Genomic DNA, 26,793 nt, shown 5'->3' on the forward strand with positions numbered 1-26,793 from the left:
CAAATAATACAAGACCCAACAAATCCAGTCTTTGCAAATTCTACAAAATGTTTATTGAAAAGCAAGACAGGACATTTTACAATCAGAGGGGGTGTGGGCTCGTATTTATTTTTTATTAGTAAAAAATAGAGCTCGCCGAAGCTATGGTGACTCGTGCCTCTTTCACAGTTAGTTTCACCTGCAGAGGTAGATTCTGACATTACCTGAGAGTCAATCTGGGGCAACGCCAAAGAAAGAGGAAGTGGATACTGAAACGCTAGACCTGTACTTCAACCCAAAGAAAAGTACACACACCACCTGACCCTGTATGTGTTCACATCAATTGTTGCAACTTTTTTTTTTTTTTCAAAGTGCTCCGTCCTGTAATTGTACCCACAAATCAAAGATCGATTCCAAATACAGACAAAGCAATAGAGAACAAAGTACTATAGTCAAGGTTTTGGCTCTAGTGGAGCGAGCAGGGATAGAAAAACTAATCTGCAGAGGATGTAAGTACGTGGATTGACTTTCAGCTGAGTGGATACTATTCCTAATCACTGATGGAAATCAATCTTTATTTAAAATGCATTAGAAAAGAAGTCACATTCAACCTTCTACCAGTGTTAAGTGTCCTAGATGTCGAGGGCGTTCAGTCAGTGGTAACAAACTGAGCTTTAATCACACACATGGATCAACAACTGGGGGGCAGCAAACACCCCTAAAGTGTGAACTACAGAAGGGGAGGAGCAAATTGCCAATTTGTTAACTGCCCAGCTAAGTAACCAGCTGCGTCACATCACTGGTGTAGTTTAGAAAAAGAAACTGCTCATAAAAAGGTCTGGATTATCTCAAGTAACCACATCTTAACTTTATGGAAAGACACATCGCTGTCGAGTTTGTAAAATTGATATATTTTGTTTTTGGCCGCCTTTAACCACAAGCCGGGTGCCACGTCATCTGAGGGAAGACGGACATCTTTACGGCCTCACAGAAAAACAACCAAAGCGCTACAGGTAAGAGGACAAATGTGTATTTTATGATTTTGGGATGAACTGTCCCTTTAAGTTAATATAATGCTGAATTTGTGGCACCTCCAGTGCCTCACATGTCGCATTGATTTTACAAAGTCCCCCATCACTCTTGTCCAAGTTTTTTTTAATCTTTGGCGTTGAAGACAAACAAAAAAAAATCCTAAATCCCTCCACACAGATGGTTTGGAGTCATGAAAACAACCACCAGCATGGCAGGCCTGGGTCAGAGTGACGGCCATGCTCGAGTACAAAGGCACGGCCTGTCGGGCTAATGCACTTCAGTGGTTTTAGATTATGAGAGATGGATTATTACATTATTTTCACATAAAGCGACCGCCCTACTAACTAGCATGTTGTAGGGTAGCTTGGTGGCTAAAGTAGCTTGGATGTGTGTACGAGGATATGCGGATTCATTTGTGATGAGACGCTTCCCATTTTAATTGCGAAAGAAATGTTAAACTTATCAAAGTTGTGGTATGATGTGATCAAAAGATATCTAATACCCTGTGGCCAATACGGATGACAAATAAGCCCAAGTCTGACTTTGCTCTTCCATCTTTTTGTAAGGCTACATGAAGTGACCTATGACACACCCACTTTAACTTAATCAAACTAGAATTTCCAACGAGAAACTACAGGGAGACCATGTGAAGGGAGAAAATAAACTTGACTTTGCGCAGCTTCAATGGAAATGTTCCTATGAAAATACAGTTATGGTAGAAAAACAAGAAGTACCAAGTGCTCGTCATGAAGCCAATCATTACATCCAAAGTAAAAGGTGGCCAACGTTTTACAACAGAATCCTGGATACGATCATTTCACTCCTCTTTGACTATCGCACAGAAAAACGATACAGGCTCAGTTTACGTGCGGAAACCTGGAGAGGCAAGTCTAGAATAAAAAAAGAAGAAAAGAACTATATCCCCATTGAAGATGTTTTTCTGGCTTGTTATGGAACTAGGCTGGAGGTGTGTGGAGAGCTCCGAGCGCACCCGCCTCACCTACACGGGCCGCGCCGGCTCGTTCAGTCCTGCTGTGAGGTTTCCGCAGGCGGGCTCGTTGTCGTAGCAGCAGCAGCATTAGTGGTTTCATCAGTAGCAGCCGGTGTGGGGTCCAGTTCGGGTGGTCTGGAAGCTTGGTGGACGTCCCCCGTCTCTGGCCCGTCGTTCTGTGCCGAGCCCTCCACGTCGTCCACGTCCTCCTTCTCCTCGTCTTCCTGCCCGGCGGCGGGCTCTTGCGGCTGGATTTCAGGAGGCGCCGTGGTCCCCTTGTCCTCCTGCTCCTGGAGGAGGCTGAGCTGGTTGTTGAGGTCGTTCCTCTCCTTCTGCAGGGCTCTGCACAGCCGCTCCAGCAGCTCCAGCTTCCCCTGCAGGGCCTTGAAGTGGCCGTCGCGCAGAGTTTTCTAGGACACAACACAATGGATCTTTAGCGTCAGAGGTTCATTTTCAGTTCAGTAAAAGGACCTGAAGATAAGATTATTTTGTCAGGGCTGTGAAATCACATCTCTGTCTCAGACGGGCCACGGGAGACTAGCAAGTGGATCCTGAGTTCAGTGATTGTTTTATGGATTATATTATAAATGTTAACAGTTCGGTTTAACCGCTGACTTTACATCTTGCTTAGTGCCAGAGGATCACCTAAGCTATTGGTGGGAGAGAGAGGGGACATGAACCAGATGTCATGGCGCCTCCTCTTACTTATCGATATATTTCACGCTGAAGCAAAAATGTAAACTTCATGGTGGCGCTAAAGGAAAATCCAAAGGATCACCAAACAGACTGGTGATCGTGAAAGCTTGCTCCATCAGCCTTACTGCTGCGCTATCGAAGCAGCCTAAAGCAAAAGAGGAGAGTGTGGATATCGGGAGAGTCACCTCCTCGGCCATCTGCAGCAGGGCCTGGTTGTTGCTTTCCCATTTGGTCCTCCACTGCGTCGTTTCCTTCTCCAGCTTCTTGATCTTCTTGGTCATCTGGGAGGCAAAGCCAGACAGTTAGCGGCAGGAAGGAAGGGGAGGGGGGACACAAAACAGTGAGACACGAACACTAGCCGCCGACAGGAAGTCCGTCAGTCACCTTCTCCATCTCTTGTCTGAAAGTGGTGAAGACTTCGTTGCTTTTAGCCAGGGTGCTCTGGAACTCCTCGAACTTGTCCATGTACAGGGAGAGCTGAGGGGGGAGGAGAAGGGGGGGGGGGGGGGGCAGAGGTCACTCTCAAACCTTTCAGCGGACACAAGGATTCTACAGTGCATTCCCACCAAACAAAAATTTGTTTCTCATCCACCGAGAACCTGCGCGTATGTGCGAGTACTCGCCTGTTGTTTGAGCTGCGTTTCTTGCTCCTTCATCAGCTCACACTTGCGTCTGGACTCCGTGGCGTCCTTCAGCAGCTGAAGCGTCACAGGTCAGTTAGTTCATCATCCCGAACACCGTTAAAAACACCATTGCTTGATTTTGTCATTTCGGCTCTTCTTCGAACCCGCGCGTGTACTCACAAAGTCCCTCTCTCTCTGCTGCTTCTCCTCCACCTCTCTCATCATCTCGGTGATCCTCTGCAGCTTGGCGTCCATCAGCTGCTGCTGGAGCTCCTTGTGCTTGAACACCTTGTCTATGTGCTGCAAGAGAGGGGGACGCGTCACATTTCCACCCGTTACATTAATGACGCGAGGAGCCGTTTCTTCCATCTGCCGAGCGACCTAAAACCATGTGGTGTGATTATTAGCTTGCTAGCTGTTCTGCTAACGCACGGCCGACCTCTGCTGCCAAAACGAAGCACAGAAGCTCGTGTTACAACACACACACACACACACATACAGGGGACTTCATTCTCTGCTCAGGACTATCTTTATATTCCAAACAATTGTTTTCCGCCATATAAATTTTCAAAATCTAATATAAAGAACCTAAAAGAATATTCTTATTTAAATCTATTTTTCGGCCAAAAGCATCTTTTACTTTCCGTCGTGATTCAAGTTCAAGTCAGCAGAGGATGTCTAGGCCACCGCGATGAAGACGCGGCTGCTTTAACCGTGGCGTTTTTTTGCACCCGTACCTCCTCTCGCAGTTCGTACTGCTCGATGAGCTTCTTGAGCTTCTCGGCCAGATCCATGTTCTCCTGCCTCAGCTTGGTGTTGTGGGAGCTGTGCTGCTCCATCTGCACCTCGATATCGCTCAGGGTCATCTGGAAGTGCAGCATGGCCTCCTTCCGCTGCTCCTCGTACTCCCTGGACCGCTGGCCGTTTTCCTCCTGAAGGCGGCGGAAGCGGGGTCAACAAGGAGTTTAATGGCAACAAATGACATCACGTACGCAGAGAAGCGATGTGAGACGAGGCGGGGGGCGGACGCAGCAGGCCGAGGTGTACCTTCAGAGTCTTGTTGTGTCTCTGCAGCTCCCTACACAGGCTCTCCAGCTTGCTGCGGGCCAGGATGGCCTTGCTGTGCTCCCCCTGCAGGTGCACCTTCTCCTTCACGATCTGGGACTGTTTCTTCTGCAGAGCTTTCAGCCGCTTCTGCATGCAGCGGCTCTCCTCCAACTGAACACAACGCACACAGTCAACACCGAAAGGATCGCATTATGTTTACGTTGTTAAACCTTTCGTAGATCAATGGTAGCACACTTAGTCATTTGGAAAACAGTCAATTAGTCGCACATGTAATTTACAGTTGAAAATGGAACCATTGAAAACCTGACGTGCTTGATAAAAGACACGTCAAAAGGAAAATAGTTTAGTCATTGACTAATCGGATCTTCAGAATCAAAGTCTGAGTGTTCAAATACAGATACTCAGCGTACCAGGTCTGCATATGTCTTGCACAAAGCAGCTAGTTTCTCCTCAGGAGTGGCGAGGGAGTTCAGAGCCTGCATCAAAAGGACAACCTCCTTCCCTGGAACAAAAAACCACAAGATGAACCACTGAACAGGACTGGTAGACATTCATTCATTCATAAGACTGCAACTGAACAAAATGGAAGTCAGACTACTGTCTGAACACCCTAGTGACACGCAAATTAGGAGCATTATTCTGAACATTTCCCCCAAAGATTCATTTTTGAGTCATCTCGATGATAGACAACTACTGCATTAAGAATAAGATGATAGGTTTCATCTGAAAGTTGACAAAATGATTTCCCCAGAAGCATGTGTTTGGAAAGACTGAATATAAGTTGTTCCTGTGATTCCTGTGGTCTAAACAAAGACAAAAAAATACGTTGATGTGCAAAAAGTGCGACATCTGGGAAAACTAGTCAAATGCTTACGCTGTATGCAGGGATTTTGTTTTATTAATTCTCTGATACACTTCTTAATTTCTATTTAATTGAATAAAGGGCACCCTGCATGACCCGTATACCTAATGTCTACATGCACATCTGTTGCTGATTATATTATTACTCAGATATGGAATACGTAACATTGCAAATTGCATCTACCTGTTCGAGTACTGGCTAGTATTAAGTGATGCATTTATTCCAGCGAATGTTACAGAAATATGACTCGCCGCTGATTAGGAAATGAAAAGCTAAATGTAACGAGGAGCGTGTCTCGCTCGGTGCTCGTGAGATGCATTGTAGCGTTCCTACCGAACGCCTTGTCCTCTCCGGTCTTCAGGTCACCTCCGGGGTCGAGCTCCGGCTCCCCCAGGTCGCTGGGACTGTCCTCTCTGCCCGGGGTCTCCCCCCTCTCCTCCTCGGCACAGCACAAGCCCAAACCAAAGTCTGCGACTTCCTCCTGATAACACACACACACAAAGCAGCTGTAACACAACATTGGAGAGCTCTTTCCACATGACAGCTCCGATAAAGAAGCTGCGCCAGTTGCTGGAGGGACATGTTGCTCACTAGAGTATGAAAAACAACCGAACCGAAACGTCTGGGCAGATTTTAGTTCTCGTTTTACATATTTTCTGATCAGACAGTTCCTGATTTCAACCAAAACTGCTGCCCGTTTTTGACAATTTTATGGAGACAAAAGTTGGTCTCCAGTCGCTTGTGTTAAATGCTCTCAAAACACATTTGAGAATTGTAGCTTACGGCAAATACAGAAGTGGATCCGTAAAAAAGTATGGTTTGAGTGCACCAAATCAATAGCTACTTCTAGAGAAAGGCTTGCAACTTTCTGAACATTTAAAAACAATGTTACTTGAAACATGACCAGTCCGAGAGCATCCACAAAAAACCCCCAAGTGGGTCGTGTTTGTTTACCTGACATGGGCTGTCCAGGTCGGGTGGAGAGTCACTACCTCCCACTATTCTCCTGGTCGCCACGTCGATCTCACAAACTCCCGTCGTCTCCATCGGTCCCGATCGCAAGCTGGAGATTCATGATGACGCCACAATTGTTAGAAAACAAAAATGACATTACGGGCACGATTAAATACTAGCGTGTAACGATGCGTAGCGGGAGTCGCATTCAGACTGAACATAGTCAATGGGGTGTGTGTGCTTCTTCAGGTATTAGTGAGGTGATAACATGTGATCCAGAAATTCTGTTTGAATCATACATCCATGAGGCTCACGGACACAAACACTTGACAAGGAGACATGGTTTCACAACTCTGGAGAGATATCACCGCAGTCTATTCCGTCCTGTAGGGCTTGGTTATATTATTGATTCATTTTTAATTCTCTGCATCTCTCAAGAGTCAACAGTAAGAGACTACGCACCGCTGCCCATATACGGTATGTAGACCGTCAGAGGGAGAGAAACACTCCTTTCCATCTTTTGGTTTTGGTTTGTTTTTTTGGCTGGGGCTTCCAGTAAGCACTGTTTCCTTCAGGGCGGGTCAAATATTATAAACAAGGACCTGAAGGCAACACCTCGACATTGATGTGCTACAGGCTAACCGCAACAGGGCTGGATACAGTGGATGTCAACAATACAATGTTTCTTACTTCTCAAAAAGGGTGCTTAGCTTTTACAGTAGTTGAGGCAGTCGCTGCCATGTGACAAAAAAAAAAAAAACCCCGACTGAGAAATAAGCCACGTTAACACAGTCTTAGCGATGCTATAAGAAAACCGGACAGCAAGTCGACCACGTGTGTACCACAGCGGCACTGACAAATGTCAGCACTGCGCACGGCACGCTAAAACCCACTATGACACAATGATATATGGCCATGATGCATCCAGACCACCCAGCATCCCGGGCCTACCAAACGTTTACTTTTCGGTGTTCTCTTCGATAACTATGAAGCGGTCACTTCCAGCCTATCAAACACTAACACACCTGTCACGCCAGTGTTGCTGTTGAGAATGTTAGAAGTTACTGTGTGGTTGTGGCGGACGCTTTATGTATTTTGGAGCGTTGGGAGGAAAAAAAAGACACGATCCCCCAAGCGCGTCGTGTCACAGCATCGCTGCAGTTTCCTGCATAACTCACAGACACTGGCAAGCACGGAAAACCGAACATTAGCTACGTTGCTAGCTTAGCTAAGCTACTAACGTTACATGCGGAGTTAAATCGAGATGATGAACACTTTAGGGTGATCTCCTTTTAGAAAGCAAAACGCTATTCTTAAATCTCCATCTCCTAAAAGAAGCATACATGTAGCGCATAACGTAGGATATTTAAACGTAGCATACTTGACCGGGGTTTCTGTTGATCCCGGGTAGGTTGCTAACGTTTACCAACTTAAAAAGTGTAATTACGAAAGGGGTATGCACCTGTTTTATAACACTTGCGCCGAATATCGTGATTCATCATTCTACATGTTACTAACGCCATTGACTGGTGTAGAATCGGCAAAGTGGTTTGATAGATCAACGAGGTGATGATACATCTTAGGTTTCAGAGGGAGTCTGGTGTGACGTTCCGTCGACACAGGACGGTTCCTGTTAGCTAGCACCACTTAGCTACACGCACAGCAAGCATGTCACTATTTACAGGTTACTAAATAGCAGTGAACGTTTGCAGTGTACGTACAGAGCGTAGCTTGTTGGTTGTCAGCAGTTAGCCGGGGGAGTGTAAAGCACATTTTTAACGTAACATTACAAGTTTGCTATCGCTAGCAGAGCTAATGCTAATCGTGTGATAACAGCTAGTTGGTGGCTAGCCCCGCTGGTTAACACTAGTAGAAGTGAACTTTACTTCGGCAAATAACAAATGTGTGATTGCGAAAGCTACACGTTCCGGTCGATATTGACAGATCACATACTGCACTGAAGTTGTGTAAAATTAGCACGATACAATATCAGAAAACCCAAATACGTTGCTGAAATAGCTAGAGCGTTTACCTGTGTTTCACACTGGATGGAAGCAGGACACGGTTATCAATCTAACGGGGTCTGATAACAAGTACAACGTCCGGTTGAATATTTTTCAAACTAACGCTATAGCGGCAATCGAGCGTGTTTTCCCCCAACGTTTTTAATCACAGATTTAGTCTTTTCCGTTTAATTTCACCAGTTGTATGTATGCTAGTAATAATAATAATCCTTATCATTAACATTGATTGGCCTTGGTCTTGTTCGCTTCTGTAGTATGTGATGTAAATACCGCATTTGATGAATCAGAAATTATAAGGCTGAGTATAATATTCATGAATTTCACAGCTAATACATACAATCACACAAACTGCACCATACCCATTACATGTGATTGCAACCGTCTTTTGTAAATGGTGGTAACGGGACATTTTTTCTAGGCTTTTAATTTGGAAGTAACAACCTTATAATTCCGGTGGTAATAACATTAACTTGATGTTGCAAAAGCAAAGATCTCCGAGCTCGTCTTTTTCAGACGTCAGAGATGGAGGAAACAAACTGCTTGATCCAACTCCCATCAACAATTACAAAAACTGCGTGCTTACAGTATCTAAGCGTTTCATTCAATTAAAACCATCTTCTTGGTATAACTGCAACTCTTTATTTTGATGTCATCAAATTTGCCTCCTGAAAGAGGGTAAACTGTAGAGTTGGAAATGAGTGGCATAGTCAGGAGACTACAAATCCCCATGCTGCTCATTATTTTTCCTCCTGTGTAAGTTGTATGACACAAATGGAAATGAACATTTGAATGCTGTATGTAGAGTATGCAGCAAATTAATAACTCATATCAGAAAGCAAAACCAAATAGGTCCAGCAGATGAGAATAAGAATCATTTTATTTATCCCACAGATGGAATTAAAAGCACCAGAGAGTTCAATAGGTCACTACAGATTACTGCATCAGCACTTGCAGTGTGTGCCAAATGATGATATTTTTTTGGGCTGTATGTATGTATTTTTTTTATGCAGCACCAAAGGACAACATCAGCCGTACGGTCTTATAAGAGTGTGTCTTCAATCGTTACCTGATCACGAGACCCTCTCTTCAATAGTGTTGTCAATTTGTAGCTTTAAATAAAGAAATCAAGTTTTGTGCCAAAATAACTGAAAATAACCACATCATATTAAAAAGAAGCCATCCAGCCTAACCCAGACATGGAGACAATGGAATTGCGTGTCATCCCTTGCGCAGGGGCCATGCTAATCTTCTCTGTATCGATTCCAATTTATTAGATGTGCTGCCTTAGCAAGCACCCATAAAAAAAAAACATTAAATGTCCAATCCAAAAATACATGTCTGAAAATATATTCACTCTTGGATTGGACATTTTATGAGTTTTCATTTTAAAATGTTTTCATATATACTTTTATATAAAGTGATTTATTTTCATTATTTTAGCCAATTGTTGTAAATGACTATACAAGTAATAATTTGGAAAGAGTGTATTATGTTCCCTTTTGTTTCAAAACCAGCGTGTCCCCAGAAGATGGGTCACTCAGCTATGGTATGGGTCACTCAGGTATAGTTCCATCATTGTTCAAAGTCAAAGAATAACTTTATGATGTTAGTTGTAATGAATAAATATATTTTAAAATCAAGTACATTTCTCTGGCATTTATAGTTTTCTACTGTACCGAAACGTACCGAACCGTGGCTCCACTGTATCGTACCGAACCCAACCGTGAGGTTTGTGAACCGTTACACCCCTAACCTACAAGTACAACATTTATTCTCAAAATAGCCAGTGTGAATGATAACACTCATGGCTAACATTGTCAAACCATCCCTTAAAAAACAGCAATTTTATGCAATCTTTACCAAAATGGACAATTCAGCGTCTCACCTGAACCCCTGATGGTGATTCATCACCACCCTGCTCTACATCTGAAGCTTCAGGCTGCTGTTTTACCTGCACAGTAATTCATCAATTTAATACACACTAACCATGCTTAGTTGACTGCTGACATTGGTCGAGAATACAGGGAACAGATATAGCCTTATTACTATCCAAGGGATAATGTAGGCCTACTTAGTTAATATAGGCCTGTTTAGTTTGTTATATTACTTGATATATTACTTGATTTTATCTTTATTTTATTACTTGTGAGCAATGCTGCTGTAATCCTGTAATTTCCCCACTGAGGGACTAATGAAGGATTATCTTATTGTATCTTATCTTATCTAAACTAGCATGGTCCCATTATGTGGGTAGGTTTATCCTTCTGGCTTCAACAAGACCAGCTGCTGCTAACGCACTGGTCGAAAGATTGCAGACGCTCGGGATAGATTTAATACAAGCAAGAGTTACATGCTCTACACGAGAGGTTGGATACCCGACGGGACCCGACGAGTACTGCCGGAAGATGGCAGTAATGCAACAAAAAGGATGCAAGCTGCCGGGAAACACCACAGAAGAAGAAGAAGAAGAAGAAGAAGAAGAAGAAGAAGAAGAAGAAGAAGAAGAAGAAGAAGAAGAAGAAGAAGAAGAAGAAGAACTCGGCAAGATGAAGGTACGGCTGGATATAGTGGGTATTCTGCAAAATAACTTATTTTTTGTTTATTTTTCTTTTGAATTTAATTTTGGATATAAGAATCATATTAGACACCCTGATCCACACTCCATACCAGTTGGTGGCGGTAATGCACCAATTCAGTGTTTGCCAACCGCCAATAAACCTAAAAAAAATAAGAAGAAGAAGAAGAAGAAGAAGAAGAAGACGACGAAGGAGAAGAAGAAGAAGAAGAAGACGACGACGAAGGAGAAGGAGAAGAAGAAGAAGAAGAAGAAGAAGAAGAAGAAGAAGAAGAAGAAGAAGAAGAAGAAGAAGAAGAAGAAGAAGAAGAAAACGTTTCTGTGGTTTAGTGAACATGTCTAAAGTCCAAATGCTGAGATCTTTAGTCAACCAGCGACTAACTGCGGCTGCTGAAGAGATATTTGGTCTGTTTGAAAGAACGATAGCAGAGCACGAGGAGGAGCTTTGTCGTTCAAAAGAGGAGAACGAGCAACAACGGAAACTACTGGACGCTGTTTTCAACTCGGGAGTCAGGAAACAAAGAGCACGTGAGTTCACTTTACTTCTCTTCATGCCCCGGCTGCTAACTTTTCAACGTAGTTTGGAGTGAGTTTCGGTTGCAATGAATCTTTTCCTTATTCTGATCTGTTCTCTCATCTTCTAGATGACAGAAAATATGTCAACTTAAAATACAAGTGTGTACTCTTTGATAACACCACGTGGATTTTGCAGCCTGTTGAATTCTGAAATGATTAGTTTGTTCATGGTCACATAAGAGTTGATTAAACATTTTATGTGGGTCCATTGCTACACTGGAAAGGGGGTGCAGCGTATGGCGGGAACACCAAACCACTCCTATCCTGACAATGGTCTTGATTATTTGATTTAACTTTAATTTACAGAATTAATACGAGTTACTTACATTACTCCTATTTAATTATTCCATATTTTATCAAATATATCAATAACAATAGGGACCACCCTGGGATCAGGGACCGATAGCCAAAATGTGGATGGTCTCAAGGAGGGGGCTGGGGAGGTTCAACCTTGACCTATAGGTTCATGAGAGCAGTCTAGACAAAGTGTATTAGTTCAGATTGCGTCGTTGTTGTGGTCACATTTCAGTTTCATCATCTTTACGTGGGTGTTCTCTACGGCTGACTACCAAGGAGGAGTGCTATTGGTTCAGAAACGGAGCGTACCGATGATGCACGTCCACGGTTACGTCGTGGCTGCTTCTGAAGGTTCTATCCACTGTTTCTACGGTGGCAGGTTTACGCAGGTTTAGTCACCTATAACTGCCCACATGATCAAATCTCCGCCGGACTTTATGCGGGATGCAGGTTCTTTGAATACTTCTTAACAATGTTGGGTGGTGCCACACTTGCCATGTAAACTATTGATGACCTCATTGCTGCTGGTGCGTTGTGTCTTTACAATTTGTGTCGTTATGTCAGTTTGGTAACCGTGCACAGGGAGTGTAAGAGGAAATGATGGCAGGAAAAAAAATGTAGAGGAGACTCTTTGCTCAATACTAATATTTCTTTGTAACGTCTCTGTGTGTGTGTTTACTGGTTTCCTACAGATGTCCAGCAGCTGTTTGTGGTTGAAGAGGTTCCCCCTGAGCAGCAAGAGTGGAGCTCCAGTCTGGACCAGGAGGACCCAGAGCCCCCACACGTTAAAGAGGAACAGGAGGACCCAGAGCCCCCACATGTTAAAGAGGAACAGGAGGACCCAGAGCCCCCACATGTTAAAGAGGAACAGGAGGAACTCTGCATCAGTCAGGAAGGAGAGCAGCTTCAAGGGCTGGAGGAGGCTGATGTCAAGTTCTCATTCACTCTTGTGAAGAGTGAAGATGATGAAGAGGAAGCTCAGTCATCCCAGCTTTATCAAAGACAAACTGAACAGATGGAAACAGAAGAGGACTGTGGAGGACCAGCACCAGACAGGAACGTATATCCAGATAGACATCCAGAACCAGATACTGATGACAAGACTGGAGACTTTTCTGACACTGATGACAGTGCTGATTGGAAGGAGACCAGAGAACCTCAGTCAGGTTTAAACTCTCTGAAACCTGATGAAGTCCTTGTCAGTGATTCAAGATGTAGTGCTGGTGAGAAACCTTTTAGATGCTCTGAGTGTGAGAAAACATTTGGCCAGAGTCGATATCTGAATCGACACATGAAAATCCACACAGGAGAGAAACCTTACAGCTGCTCAGTTTGCAAGAAAGATTTTTACAGTTGTTCAAATTTAAAGGCACACACGAAAATCCACACAGGAGAGAAACCTTACAGCTGCTCAGTTTGCAAGAAATCTTTTAACCAGTGTTCAAATTTAAAGACACACATGAAAATCCACACAGGAGAGAGACCTTACAGCTGCTCAGTTTGCAAGAAATCTTTTGGACTGAAACTAACTTGTCAGGATCACAAGAGAACCCACACAGGAGAGAGACCTTTCAGCTGCTCAGTTTGTGATAAAACATTTATGCGCAAGGCCAATCTAAAGGAACACGTGAAAACTCACACAGGAAAGAATCCCCTTTAGCCCTTTTACCCAATCACCCCTCCGCATATCCCTTTGAGCGGTGGGCCTATAGGGCGGTGGCTCAATGTAGATTTTTCGGGTTGTTCCTGGTTGAACCAAATGTCTCATGTCCCCGAAACCAGACCCTCACCAGCAAGCTCCACTCCCAGGTCTGGATCCAGAAAGGGGCCTCAGTTTCCCTTTTTGCTGATGTAAATATCTTCTTGTGTAAAGTTATTTTAGACAAGAATTCATTCAATTCATGTGTTTATGCATTGACTTTTGCAAGTATGAGTTTTCCTTTTTGTAATGTTATAATTTATGTTGTCTCTGTTTAGTCACCCAGTCCTACGCACCTTTTCACTTTACCCACCAGGTGTCCCTGTTTTTCCTCTTGTATATATTGTTTTTAATGGTTTTGAGGAAATGGGTTGTTATGATTTAGGTTAGATGTTTTCCTTGTCATTTCAATGTCCCATGTCTAGTAATGTGCATCCTGAACTTAGTACATACTGTAATGTCCAAAGAATGTATCTAAATGTAAAAAAACTCAAATGAAATCACACATTTTCTTAATGCTGAGGGAGCAGAAAAAGATCAGAAGGGAGTTAATGGCTTGAATTTTGTCTTCTGCAGAAATATATAAATGTTGGAAAACAATCAATTGAGTTGTCTTTTTCCATGTCCAACCCACACCCATTACATATGGAGAAGATGGAAGGTAACTTAAGATGTGAATAATTTATAGACTGCAGGAATTAATTAGATTTTTAAAAAAAAGAAAGAAAAATGTAGGGCTTTTATTTTGTAGGTTACCCACCAAGTTGTAGCAGAGCCTTCCCTGCAGGTAGAAATGGGAGACACGTCGCTGGATTTAAGGAGAAAGCAACTGATGGCAAAGTACTGGGCTAATTTACAGGGACAACATGACTCTCACCCTGCAAAAGGAGTGCTGCAGGTGGTCTGGTATGGTGATGGCTCCATGTACGCTTGTGTGGCCTGACATAGACTGATACTTGTTAGAGGTCTAAAAGAAAAGAAAAAGATGAAGTTGATTTGGTAAGTGCATTTGAATATTATGTAATGAGAGAGTATCATGATTTTACACAGATGGTCGAAAGAAAATTGAGACAGGAGTGCCAGGATTTGGGGTGGCAATACCAGGTAAAGGAAGAGGAATCAACAGAAGAACATCCAATAGTTTGGGGGTTTACACAGTGAAGATAATGGCAGTGCTGGCTTTACTATGATGGGTGGAAATAACTATGGTAGGAAAAGGTGTTGATTTGCTCCGACTCATCTTCAGCCCAATAGCAAGTGTTAGGTCTTTTCATTCAAACAGCTGTCAAGATAAATGGTAAATGGACTGTACTTGTCGCGCTTTAACACTACATGTCATCCTTCACCCATTCACACACTGATAGCAGGGGCTACCATGTGACTGTCTGGCTGAATGTAACCATTTGAATCAACCTTTAAAAAATTAAATCTAGGAAAATTACATTTTAGCCCTAACTCTTCAAAAACTTTGTGTATTTCATGGGAATTTATTTATACTGAAGTCAAGCGTATTACTCATTTGTTGCATTAAAAACCTCCATGGAAAATAAAAGCGATTACAGGAGTATTTCATGATATGGTGTGTTGTTTTGGTTTCTGATTTATATTTCTCTCTTTTGAAACTTTACATATCACTAATGCATGATATATGGAGTGGAAAAATTAAATATTTACATCACAATAAGATGCATACGGGCAAATCAGACTTTAGTCCAGAGGGATATCTTGTTGGTTTTGTTACAAAAATGACACACTGACTTGAATAATTACAACTGGGGACTAACTTATTACGCTCAATATTAGCAGCTTTATGCAGACTGGACTCAATAGAAACCGAATGTGGTGTGGTATTGCAACATTAGCTTGTGTAGTGACAGTCCACCGACCTGTCTGCAGTGTGTTATATGTCACTAGCTGGCATTGCTAATTTATGCGCTCTGTAGCTTTTCTATCTTTTTTTCAACTACCAAATGAACCGAGTGGCTTAAAGTGGTCCTGTGGACAGACACTCAAATGCTCCCTGTGGACTTTTCCAGCTCTTTAACGGTCATCTTTGGACTCTTCATCGCCTCTCTGATTAATGTCCTCCTTGTCTGATCCTTGGGGTTTGGCCCTCTCTTTAAGGTTTGTGTTGGTGTCATATTTTTTCCATTTTGTAATAATGAATACTGATGTTTAGCAGCTATGATTTTGACCACCAGTTAGTTTTAATTAAAATGTTGCACAGTGTTTAATTGAATTCCCGGACTCCCGAGTAGTAGATGTTGGGGTCATTTAATTCTCCATCGTCTCTTATTTTGCATGTCCTTTAGCACCTCCTAGTGGCGATTGTGAATAGCTGCACTGAAGAGGAAGTGAGCGCTCCAGATCGGATCGATCAGGACATAACTATTTCTGTGACCTCCTGTTTATTCTCTGAAGGCAGCTGAAAACTGTCCGCAGTTTTTGTCAACACCTTCTGCTCTTGTCCAGGCGAGGCGCAGCTCACCTCCGACGAGCCTAGTATCACATTCCACTAGCTCTCCTCCTGGCGCTGTAGTAATTTCAACTGGGTGGTCTCCACCTTACTGACCAATGAGCACACGGCTGTGTGTTGGAAACAGAATCCGATTGGCTCAAAGCGGGGCCTCGTTGTCATATCGATAGCCGATTGGTCGGACGTGTTGCCCTAAGCGCTCGAGACCCGCCCTTTTTCTCTCCTCCGCGAGGACGACGTTTTCCCATCCACACCAGAGTGGGGAGAGAAGAAAAAGCAGAAAGAGAGCAGCTAGCAGACCGAGGTTTGGCTGCTGAAAAAAACGGGGGGAACCTTCTGCTGCTTTACCGGGATTAAGAAACGTATTTCAGGCGGACATAACAGCAGTCTCCACCGGGGCTCTATTTACGGTACGTGCTCCTCTGCTTTTGTTGTCACAGTCGCCGATAGTTTGACTGAGTCCGCTGCTTCACAGACACACGGGTGTCAAATGACACGGAAATCATGCTATTCTATCTGTTTTCTTTCCATGTGCAACGGCGTTTTGTGTTTTTAATGAGCAACGAGCAGAGCTTTGCGTGTTTGGAAGAGATTGTTCGGCTTCTCCGTTGCTTTGTCCGTGATGTCTCCTGGTCTGTGAGACACATTGTTGCTACAAGGAAAAGGCACTTTTGACTGTTGCAGCCACTTTGAAGTTCACACAGTTTTTCCCCCTCGTTGCTTATTAACTTTTTGAAATGTTTAACTCGTTTCTTTTGAGTTTTGCAAATGTGTAACTACATGCAATAAGAGAAAATGGCTGAATTCCAGAAAGCAGATTGTAGCAAAGAGGTTCCCTTTGGTACCCGAGGTCAGATTGGCTACTCCAGAAATCATGAATATATGAATGTCACAGCTGCAGCTACACAATAGACTATTAAAACATATATATATATATATATATATATATATATATATATTCTGAAAGTTCAGTAACTTCATTTGTGCACACACTCTCATCCATAACAACTGTAACCACAATGGCATCCATGAAGGATGCACTTACCCGTAGCTGCAGTGAGGAGGTGACATGTGTCACTGGGGAAACCGCAGTAAACCATCAGTGCTGGTTGTGAACACGCTGACATGTCGTCTTCTTGGCTGTGGTCTCCTTTGGGATCAGCTTCATGTGGATTGTGTGTCTCGTGTACAAATCTTCGTAATCTTCCAAAGATTCTTTTTAACCAGCGTCCAAATTGTTGACTCTTATCTCCAAACAAAGATGGAATGAACGAAACATCACTCTGCAACAGGAATCTGCAACTACAAGTGGAGTGTGGGTTTTGTAGTTCAACAAGACCGGAGTGGTGGTGACTCTGCTCCGGAGAAGTGATCCAACTGATCGGAAGTCTCCCAGTTAAACTTCCGTACATATAATATCAGTATTATAAAGCATTAGGAGCTTAATATGCACGGGGAGCACGTTGCTTGGGAAAACAAATCTGTAAAAATGAAGTCGACAATTTCACCGAGCCCGACACATTGAACAGTTTGTGAATATTAATTAGGCGACCGGTAAAAAACGTAATGTTATTGGGTATCTTAGTGAACAAACAGACCTTTCAAGTTAAAATTATAACTTGATTTACTTGCAGATGTTGAACACGTTTGGTAGATTTGAGAAGGGGATGGAAAAGTATTGATTAAATGCTACAAATCTACATTTTTTTATCAAAGTGATGAAAGTATTGAACATTTAAAAATGACACTCAGCACTATACGGAGAGTATGGTACTTTCCCTCAACTGTAATGACCAATGATTAAAAAAAATTAAGGCAATCTAGAAGTGATCCAAAAGTGTTCTGTCAGCATTCCCCTCAAATTAACGCTGAAATGATCGGGAGATTAATTAATCGCCAAACGACAGAAAACTTTTGATGATCAGTTAATCGTTAGTTATTCATCAAGCCAACATTGGATCGTTGGTTGGACTAAACATGCCTTACTTTGGGCTTAAAGGGACAGTTCACCCTAAAATCCCTCTTAACTGCAGTGTTATCTATCGATCTAAACTGTTCTGGTGTCAGTCGTCTCGTTTTGGAGATATCGACCATTGTCTTTTTAACCATTGTTCCAACATGAAAGCGCTCACAACAAGGTCTGTGGATTATCTTGAGTAATGGTCATGATTTCTGGAAAGAGACGTTCAAATGTATTTCTGTGGAGCTTTGAGCACCACAAGCTGAGTGCCACATAGTCACATATTGCAGAGAAGGTGGACATCTCCACGGCCCGTATTTCCAACACTCGCAACAAAACAATCCAGACGGATACGGACATATTTGTATTTTGAGTTTTTGGGTGAACTGTCTCTTTTTAAGGAGGTTGTGAAGGCCATTGTGCACTCATTTCTGTTGTTTTATAGACTAACCCTAACCCTAATCTACAATGAAGATAATCAATAGCTGCAGCCCCACCTTAAATATGCATTCCACAGAAAACCCTTAACCCGTGTAATGTTTGGGCTGACTTCTCCAATATAAAAAAGAACAAACAATTACAGTAAATCTCCTAAATAAATGCAATAATTAACCTCCAACGTGAGAACATTTCCCCCCAAAGACTCCCGTCTGAACCGATTGGTCTGTTTGTGCTGTGCATATTCCAGCAGCAGGAGAAAGAAAAGCATTGGTTTTTGATTTCTGTGTTGCAATATTCTGGGTGGTCTGGAGCCCTGCTGAGGTAGCACGGATCGGGATTGTCGCTCTTCTCATGTAGCTGCCGTCACCCCCCCCCCAGCAGACCAAACCGTCTCCCGCCGCAGAGCTTATGTACGTATTTGCAGTGACACATAGAGAAGATACCGGCACCTCAGCGGGAGTCGACCGGCCTCCTGGGTGGTCCGGTCGTCTGCGGACAGAGTGTGTGCAGAACTCTTTTTTTGTTTTTTTTTCTTCGACCGATCAAATCCCCTCTGTTCTTGAAGTGGTTCAAATCTCCGACCACTTTTTTTAAAGAGCCAGTGAATCATCTCACAAACCGCATAAAGGAATGGAAAACAAACAGAACTGTTCCTGGAGGCAGGCGGAAGCGACTTTAAGGTAGTTAAAATCTGACTGTTAGATGGGACGCCGTCACAAAGTATCCCTGATGGTCTCACTCAGCAGACACCATCAGTTTTGCTGCTCTCTCTCTCTCTCTCTCTCTCTCTCTTCCCCCCCCCATCGTCCATTTACCCCGGTCTGCCTTGTTGGCCCCGAATGTCGAAGTAAGTGACAATCCATCCGTCACTCTCGTAAAACGTGCACGTGCGTTACACCGACGTGCACGGCACACACATGCATGCTGCAAAGGATGACTTCTGTGTGTGGTTGTCATGGAAACAACGCCTCTCTGAAAGCGAAGAAGAGCCATGTGCTCCTGGTTCAGACACCACGTCTGGTCTGTATGCAGAGTATCATATAATCAGTTTGTATCTACACAAGCTCTTTTTCCTTCAGCCCCACTGATTGATATGTTTGAGAGTTAATGAGTCGAAGAAGAGCCGCCGGTATGGACTTGTTATTGTGGTTTAAAACTAAGATGCCTCATCAAGTATATCGTCATTCCTCCACGTCGGCATTATGTCTTCAGGTTTCCCGTCTGTCGGTCCGTCCCGGTCTTGTGAACGCCATATTTCAGGAACGCCTTGAGAGACTTTCTTCACATTTTGAGACAACTGGCCACCTGGACTCAATCTAATGCGTGGACTTCCTCACATTAGTTATTGTGTTTCATCCAAAGGAACGTTGAATATCTCCAGTTTGACTCTCCAGTTTGAGTCCTGTGTTAGTCCTGCAGACCTTTTGTTGGTCCGTCTTCCTGTGTGGGACGTCAACATCCTCTCAGTTCTCGCCCCACCCGCTGCAACTCAGGCCGAACCGGAGGAGCCGAGTCTTTCTGCCACCTCCGCCTCGGTCTGCTCCAACACGTCCCTCCGTCCCATCGCTCCTCTCTTTTCCTCTCAAACGGGGTCTTTGCATTTTCACTCCTTACGAGACCAGAGCTGAGCACTCCAGGGCCGTAGCGCCGTGCTAAGAATGCTGTCATATTTGCTCTTGTTCAGTTAAGAGCAGCTGGTAAGTAGCTGGCAACCATGCGTGCTAGGCCGACAGTGTACCTTCAGTCAACCCCGGGCTGCTCAAACACATTCCAACCCCCTCACACTGTTTACTTTCCTCTCAGCATCTCCCCTTCCACCTAGCTCTCTTTCTCCTTGCTTCTTCTAACTCTCTCGGTTCACACGCTCCGCCCTTCCTCCTCGCTCCATCTCAGTGACTTGTCAGGCCCTCTCGGAGGTCTTGGGTGTCACGTTGAGGTCTGTAGAAGCAGCAGAAGCACCTCAAAGTTACGCCCAAGCTCACTGAGTCATCTGCCAGGGGAAGCATGAAGCTTAGTTTGTACTCGCCGTAGTGAAGCCGGCGCGTGCCTGACAAGTACGTAATCACGGCCGGCACGTGGGGGTGCGTGGGCTCCGCAAGCTTGATCGTGCACCTCTGACTTTTTGTAACTTGGCGGGCGATCACAGGCCTGTCACAAATAGTTCACTGATAAAAGCACTGTGCATGCTCGGAGCTCTCTGCGGAGGCTCGCGCTATGCCGTCAATTGCGAGTATAAACAAAGCTTAAGGATGCATCTGCAGAGTCTTGTACAGCCGGCATCATCAAAAATATTGGCAACCAAAGTGGCGTTTTGCCTCAGCCATCTAGACAAGTTAGCAAGCTTTAAACATTGAATTAAAACTGTTCACAGCATCAACATGTTCAGCTGTCAGTTGTTCAGGGAATGTGTCCGTTGCTTGTTGCTGATGTAAGCGGTTGGCATAGATGATGAACACGGATCAGAATGTATCTCTAAAAGCAGATTTTGCATTCATACGCAGGTGGGACGCATTGGTCGGAATGTTTTATCAGAACCCCGCCAGCTATCGTCTGACGATGGTTTGGCTTTTTATTGGTTTCAAATGAGCTTGTAGAATGGCTACTTGTGAAACAGGCTGTACGCGTCGTCTCTCAACTCCAGTCTAGCATCTCAAGTTGCCAATCGGACCGCGGCCCGGATCGCCGCTGACTACGCGGGAAACCCCAGAAATAAAGCTCCTTGCTGATCCCTCGTCAGACTGATCGCCGATGGGTTCAGAGATCCACGCACACGGATCTGGAAAGTCAATTTGTTGAGGTTGCATTCATAATCTTTGCGGGGTTAATGTCCTTCCATAGCGTGACAAGCATTTTCAAAAAACGATAGAGAATTAGGGCCCGCATGTTAAAAAATGTATTTGATTTATGTTTTTCATCTCAGAAGAACTCAAATGAAATGTTGCCCTAATCCTCTTCTGTAATTTCCAAATGTACGTTGTAAATGGATCTCTCTCTTTCTCTCTCTCAACTGTGCCAGTTGTCTTGTGAGCTGACGGGACCGTTAGTCACACACTCTGTTAGTGAACCGGTGTGAATGCATATGAAACCCCTGTGGAACTAAGAAAACAGAGGCAGTCAAGAGAGCTGCAGTATGAGTGAAGGTGGTGTTTTATTCTTTGGAGGAGGGAGTGTGTGTGTGTGTGTGTGTGTGTGTCTATGTTTAGCTGTTTGTTTGTACTTGGTAATTATGGCTGGCAGCAGAGGTTGAGTTAGAGCAAGCAGAGGATTGCCTTTGGTCCGCTCCTGTCACTGGAACTTTTCTCTCCTAATGCATTCAAACTGTGCGTTCTCATGACGAGTACATTCTCTTGCTCGGAGTTTGCATTTTTTACTCGACTGCTCGTGTGTTTGCATGTGTGACTTTTTCAAATATACGCTCTCCTTCCAGGCTCCTTAACTAGGAAGAAGCCATAACTCTCCCTGTAGCGCACATGCAACAAACACACGTGCATGTAAACACACACACACAGACTTCCTGTTTGAGCGGAACCGCCGGATGACATCATCATCGGCTACTTCTGGTGGCCTCTGGGCGATCTGTCTTCCAGATGTAGAGAATAGGAGCAGCAGATGGCTGCCTGTTGGGAGTGACCCCCACCATCCGGTGTGGTAGGCCTAGTGTCGGCTGGACAAAGGGACAGATTTATACCCGAACTACGTTTTGCTTTACTGATATTCAGAGCTGGTATTCAATGTTGTGACAAAAACATTGCAAACATATTTTATGCATTTAAGTTTTGTCTGTAAATTTGCAGCAAGCAATCATTTCCTGCTGATTAATTTCACATAAATTATCCGTGAAACATAAAAGAACTGCCCATCACAATTTTCTTGGGCTTCAGACCAACTCTGGTGCACATGATTTGGTCGCACCCATGATAATGGTCATCATGCAATCACATGAATACGACCACGTGAAACGGTCTCATTTGGTCGCAGTCTGGAGCCGTGTCTGGCTTTATCAGACCAACATTCCTGCACGGTCAGTTAAAACTCTTCAGTGACAGTCAGTGACATGTCACACGGTGAGGAGCTCCATGGTGATGTCTTTTTGTGGACCATAACCGGATTTAAGTATCGGTTAATAACACATTTGTCTGATTTAGTTTATTGCAGCTGCCAGTTTGTCACTTTGTTTTTTGTTTTTGGTATGAACATTATTTACCTCCAATTATTTTCTGTTTAACAGTCTGAAAAACGTGCGGTTAGGTGCTACATCGGCATCGTGTGTTGAAATGTGCCTTGAATGCTTTGCATTTTTGGGAAGCAGATGAATTATTGGGGAATTGGGTCTTGTAATGTCAAATGTTTCTGCCGAGTTCATCTTTTGTGCCTGCCTGGAGTTTGTGTGGGCCTCGACGGGAACATAAACAGCCTCAGTCGTGACAGACGCCAACACTTAGTCAGTCGTAGCATCTCTAATTCATTAGTTAATCGGCAATCGATGAAGCAGCCCTTCAGCAAGCCTCTGTTTTCAAGGTCTATTTTGGAGTTCCTCAATTTGAGTACGCCTGTTAAACCTTTGCCTGTGGTTAGTGGGAACAGTCTTTACAAGTTCCTTGCGTCACCAGTGCAGTCCTGGCTGCTGACTTCATGCAGATTACAGATACAGAAATAGCCATACGGCATTTTAAATGGATATATTTCTGGACCGTTTATTGGAGTCCGCTCCCTCTCGGTAGCCAGACTTGACTGTTGGCCTCAACCAGAGAGTGGTGATTGGTGCCAGCAGGGCGGATACTGCTGTGTAGTAGCCTGTAAAACTGGCCCGCTTCCTTTTTACAATCTATACGTCATCAATGTGTCTATATGTTAGCTAGCGAGCAGCAGGCGTGAATGTAATCAGCGTATTGAGCTTCGACTTCAGGCAGACGTCTTCTACTCATACATCGTTTCATTTTAAATGGTCCAGTTATAGTAAAATGGACCATAAAGCGAGGTTTAACAGATAGTTACCACGGCGTTGTCCGGTCTGGGAGTTGTTTTTGTCTCACAACTTGAACCCTTTCACAGAGGGATTGAAGTTCATGAAAGTTAATTGTAACATTTTGGTCACCTAAAAATGTCTTATTCATTGTTCTGTTGTATTTAGCTCCATCCTCTCGTGTCACTTCTGGTACTGGTACATCCACTTCTTATACAGCCTATGGTCGTATTCTTCCTGTTAAACTTTCATCCATTGCTTTAAGCTTATAGTAAGTAAGGCGTGTCAGATGAACTGGTCTACAGCAGTTATTTCAATGTTTCAGTTATATATTTAATCAAGATTAAGGTCGGATAGGACAATTTTAAAGAACTCTGATTGGGATCCGGGGCAAAAAAATAACATCGCCACTTTAAGGACTTCATGGTCATGTTTGCTTAAAAGTAAAGATGGAATGTTCCCTCCAGAAAATACGAAAGTTAAACTGCATCTGCCGAGAAAGAGCGTGTGACAAATGTACATCGGGGTGCGATTGTTTTGTCGACTACATTCAGGAAGTTGAAGAAAGGCTCCGGCATTGTTTCCTTTTTGAGCAGTGAACAACCTGGGTCTCTACCCAAACCCATGGTGTTTGCCTTATGAAGGTACATAGTGGTGTGTGTGTGGACCCCCCCCCCCCCCCCCCCCGCCCGCCCACTTGGGCTCACAGACAGATTTACTCGGCTTTAATGCTCAATTGCATCTGCTGTTGCTCAGCCAACACCAAACCCACGTGCCTCTGTGGAGTATCACAGAAACAAAGGTCATATCAAGTTCTCTAATCCCCTCTGCTCCAATAACAAGTCTTTAAAGAGCGCCCTTATCTCGGCCTTTATGGCTTTAACCAGCGTCTGTCTACACTGCAGCAGAACAAACACACATTATTACCCTGCTCTCACTGTGCAGCATAAAAGTTCTGTTAACTAACTTTTATTTCAAGACCACACCTGGCCTTAAGTGTGTTTTCTAGCTGTATCATTTCATTTTATTGTTTAGAAATATTCATTTTGGATCTCATCAGGATTCTAAATCTGAGAAATCTGAGCTATTTTAAGGATGTAGTCTGGTTGAGTTGAGTGTGATCTGACTTTGGATCAGTTGCAGGTTCTCCATACGGAATTCAGAGCATATCTGTTGCCTCCTGTCACCTCTCTGAGTTGTATCTCAGTTGTGTCCTTTTTTTTACTGGAGCAGTGAACAACGTTTCCATTGTGTAAGAGCCTTATGGGATGGTAAAGCTTTGTTTAATACTCTCGCTTGGCGCCACAGCGCGAACTCTGTGTGCGCTGCGTTATTCTCCGAAATGCCAGAGGGCGTACGAACAAAGTGTACCATGAAGAATCAAAAAGACAACGAGTGTAACCCAGAAATCTGACCACAGACTGTAGGTGTAACCGGCAAAATGCCATAAGCCAACCTCCACAATGCAGCGGAGGGATTGTTATTATCTGTAAACTCATATCTCATATTCGTGGACTACTTTATTGCCTTTGCATAATTGACGTAATCGGGGTTTGTCCCTTTTTTGGTGACTTTCTTTTTTTTTTTTTTACCTTTTAGTGGAGCGATTGACTCGGCATTCCTGACTCGGCCAAGGAGACGACTCACAGTTTTAGAGATGCTAATATTTTGTTCGTAAAGTAAAGAGCACAGAGAAACATAGTATGTCCACCCAGGCTGTGGAGATCCAAAAAGCCAGTCAGGTGGAAGGGTGACATAAAAACCCCAGTGGATGTGGAAGATGAGGTGTTTGGTGTCAGTCTTGAGCGTGACGTGAATGTCAACAGCGGAGAGAGGCCGTGTCTCCCGTGATGTACAACTCAGGCTACATCCACAATAATACGTTTTAGTTTTAAAACGGACTTTTCTCCGTATGGATCTCCGTCCACACGGCGTCTCAGCATCGTTTTCGCGTAAGCGTAGCAAAACATATGCGTTTTCAAATGGAAATGGCGTAGTGTGGACATGGCCTCAGGCCGGACCTCTCCTCCTCACCTGCCCCGACGCTTAATTATCCTTAAAGCGGTGTGTAATTAATGGCTCTTCAGGGGGCCCTTACACACTTATCTGCACACTCAGCATGACAGCAGGCTTTATGTGTTTACAACCCATAAGATAAATCACTCTCAAGTCCTCTGTCTGCAGCTTTCTGTGCGACTCTGACTAACCTACTGCTAGTGGTGCAACGGATCATGAAACTCACGATTCAGATCGTATCACAGATCAGAGTCACAGATCGGATCAGCACAAAAGAAAAAAGAGAGCAAATATAACTTTTAGAGATCCTGTTTTTTTTGCCGCCGATACTAATTGCCGATCATTGGCAGATACAGATCCCTTTGTTGTTTGATTATAGCAACTGGTCTACAAGGCTCCAGACTTTTTTTTGACTCATCCAAAAGACAATTTTAATCCATCATAAATTATAAATGTTAGCATCTTACTTTGTTATAGTCACCTATTGTGTTTTTTCTTCATAAAAACACGCAATTCATATGATAAGGAAGTAAAAGATTGTATTTGTATTGATCAAAACAAATCTTTAGTATAAAAAAAAACGTGTCTGCTTGGATTTGGAAGTTCGGTCTAGTTGAATTTCCCCCTCCCTAACTGCAGCAAGACAAGACTCCGAGGGTCTATTTCGTACGTCGACCCCCGCAGGTCCCGCATACTATTGCACGCACTATGCATTCAGTTGGGACGTAACACTTGCTCATAACATGGCTCGTGGAACTTTGACTCTCTTGCTCATATATTACATTACAGTCATTTAGCAGATGCTTTTGTCCAAAGCGACTTCAATTACTACAATTCAGATTTGATCACATTCACCGTAGGCAGCACAGCTACGGTAGCAATTTTGGGGTTAAGTGTCTTGCTCAAGGACACATCGACATGTGACCAGCCGGAGCTCGAACCGCCGATCCTCTGATTGAAGGACGGCCCTGCTCTCCACTTAGCCGTGCAAAGGATTGTGGGTCAGAATAACCGAGAAATGCATGCTGGCTAGCATACTGCAAAGTGAGACCAGATGTTCTAAAACATCCTGGTATATTCTGGTGGACATTTGGTTGATATATTTTCCTGGCATACTAAATAGTATGGAGAGTCTGACAGTAGCCGCTCTTGGTTGCTATCCTGGCCACACTGAGCCGTGATCGAGGCAGTGTCCCATGTCTCCCCCGACTCCCTGGGTCTCCTCGATTCCTTTCCTCGCCTCCTCTCTCATGGAGTCTCAGTCCGTCCCACGGAAGATGCGAGCGGAGGAGGCGAGGAAGAGACGCGAGGAGGAGTCAAGGTGACGGGCATTTAACAAAACGATTGAAGTCTCATCCATCTTTACAGCATCCATCTTTACAGTCTTGATAGATAGATAGATGCATTATGTATTTCTATACTATATTGGCCATCGTTTCCTGGTTGCAAGAGTAGAAGGTCACAGCAGTGCACAGTAAATGTGTGTGTGTGTGTGTGTAGAGATTAGGACCTTCACACACCCGTTTTCCTCCTTTTTGAAGTTCTTCATTAAGTCACTGCA

General features: G+C 43.8%; 3 protein-coding genes across 3 annotated transcripts in view; 2 read left to right on the top strand and 1 right to left on the bottom strand.

Annotated features, from left to right (window-relative positions):
• Nucleotides 1–28: 28 nt before the first annotated feature.
• Nucleotides 29–8,285, bottom strand: txlng (taxilin gamma). The gene is made up of 11 exons (XM_079288421.1): nt 8,238–8,285; nt 6,206–6,314; nt 5,585–5,732; nt 4,800–4,891; nt 4,369–4,539; nt 4,059–4,253; nt 3,502–3,621; nt 3,322–3,396; nt 3,083–3,175; nt 2,884–2,979; nt 29–2,412 (listed from the first exon to the last, which is right to left on the bottom strand). The coding sequence occupies exons 2-11, from the start codon at nt 6,296–6,298 to the stop codon at nt 2,035–2,037; spliced, it is 1,461 nt and encodes a 486-aa protein (XP_079144547.1). The 5' UTR covers nt 6,299–6,314; nt 8,238–8,285; the 3' UTR covers nt 29–2,034.
• A 2,750-nt stretch (nt 8,286–11,035) lies between these two features.
• LOC306790969 (uncharacterized protein) lies at nt 11,036–13,342 on the top strand. The gene is made up of 2 exons (XM_079287533.1): nt 11,036–11,332; nt 12,370–13,342. The coding sequence occupies exons 1-2, from the start codon at nt 11,140–11,142 to the stop codon at nt 13,335–13,337; spliced, it is 1,161 nt and encodes a 386-aa protein (XP_079143659.1). The 5' UTR covers nt 11,036–11,139; the 3' UTR covers nt 13,338–13,342.
• A 2,803-nt stretch (nt 13,343–16,145) lies between these two features.
• Nucleotides 16,146–26,793, top strand: part of ccdc102a (coiled-coil domain containing 102A) — a 51,960-nt gene continuing 41,312 nt past the window's right edge. The window contains exon 1 of the mRNA XM_079288472.1: nt 16,146–16,262. The gene's annotated coding sequence lies outside the window, so the exon portion shown is untranslated. The remainder of the gene's footprint in view (nt 16,263–26,793) is intronic.

Source organism: Melanostigma gelatinosum, assembly GCF_949748355.1.
Source record: "Melanostigma gelatinosum genome assembly, chromosome: 2".
NCBI classification, from domain to species: domain Eukaryota; kingdom Metazoa; phylum Chordata; class Actinopteri; order Perciformes; family Zoarcidae; genus Melanostigma; species Melanostigma gelatinosum.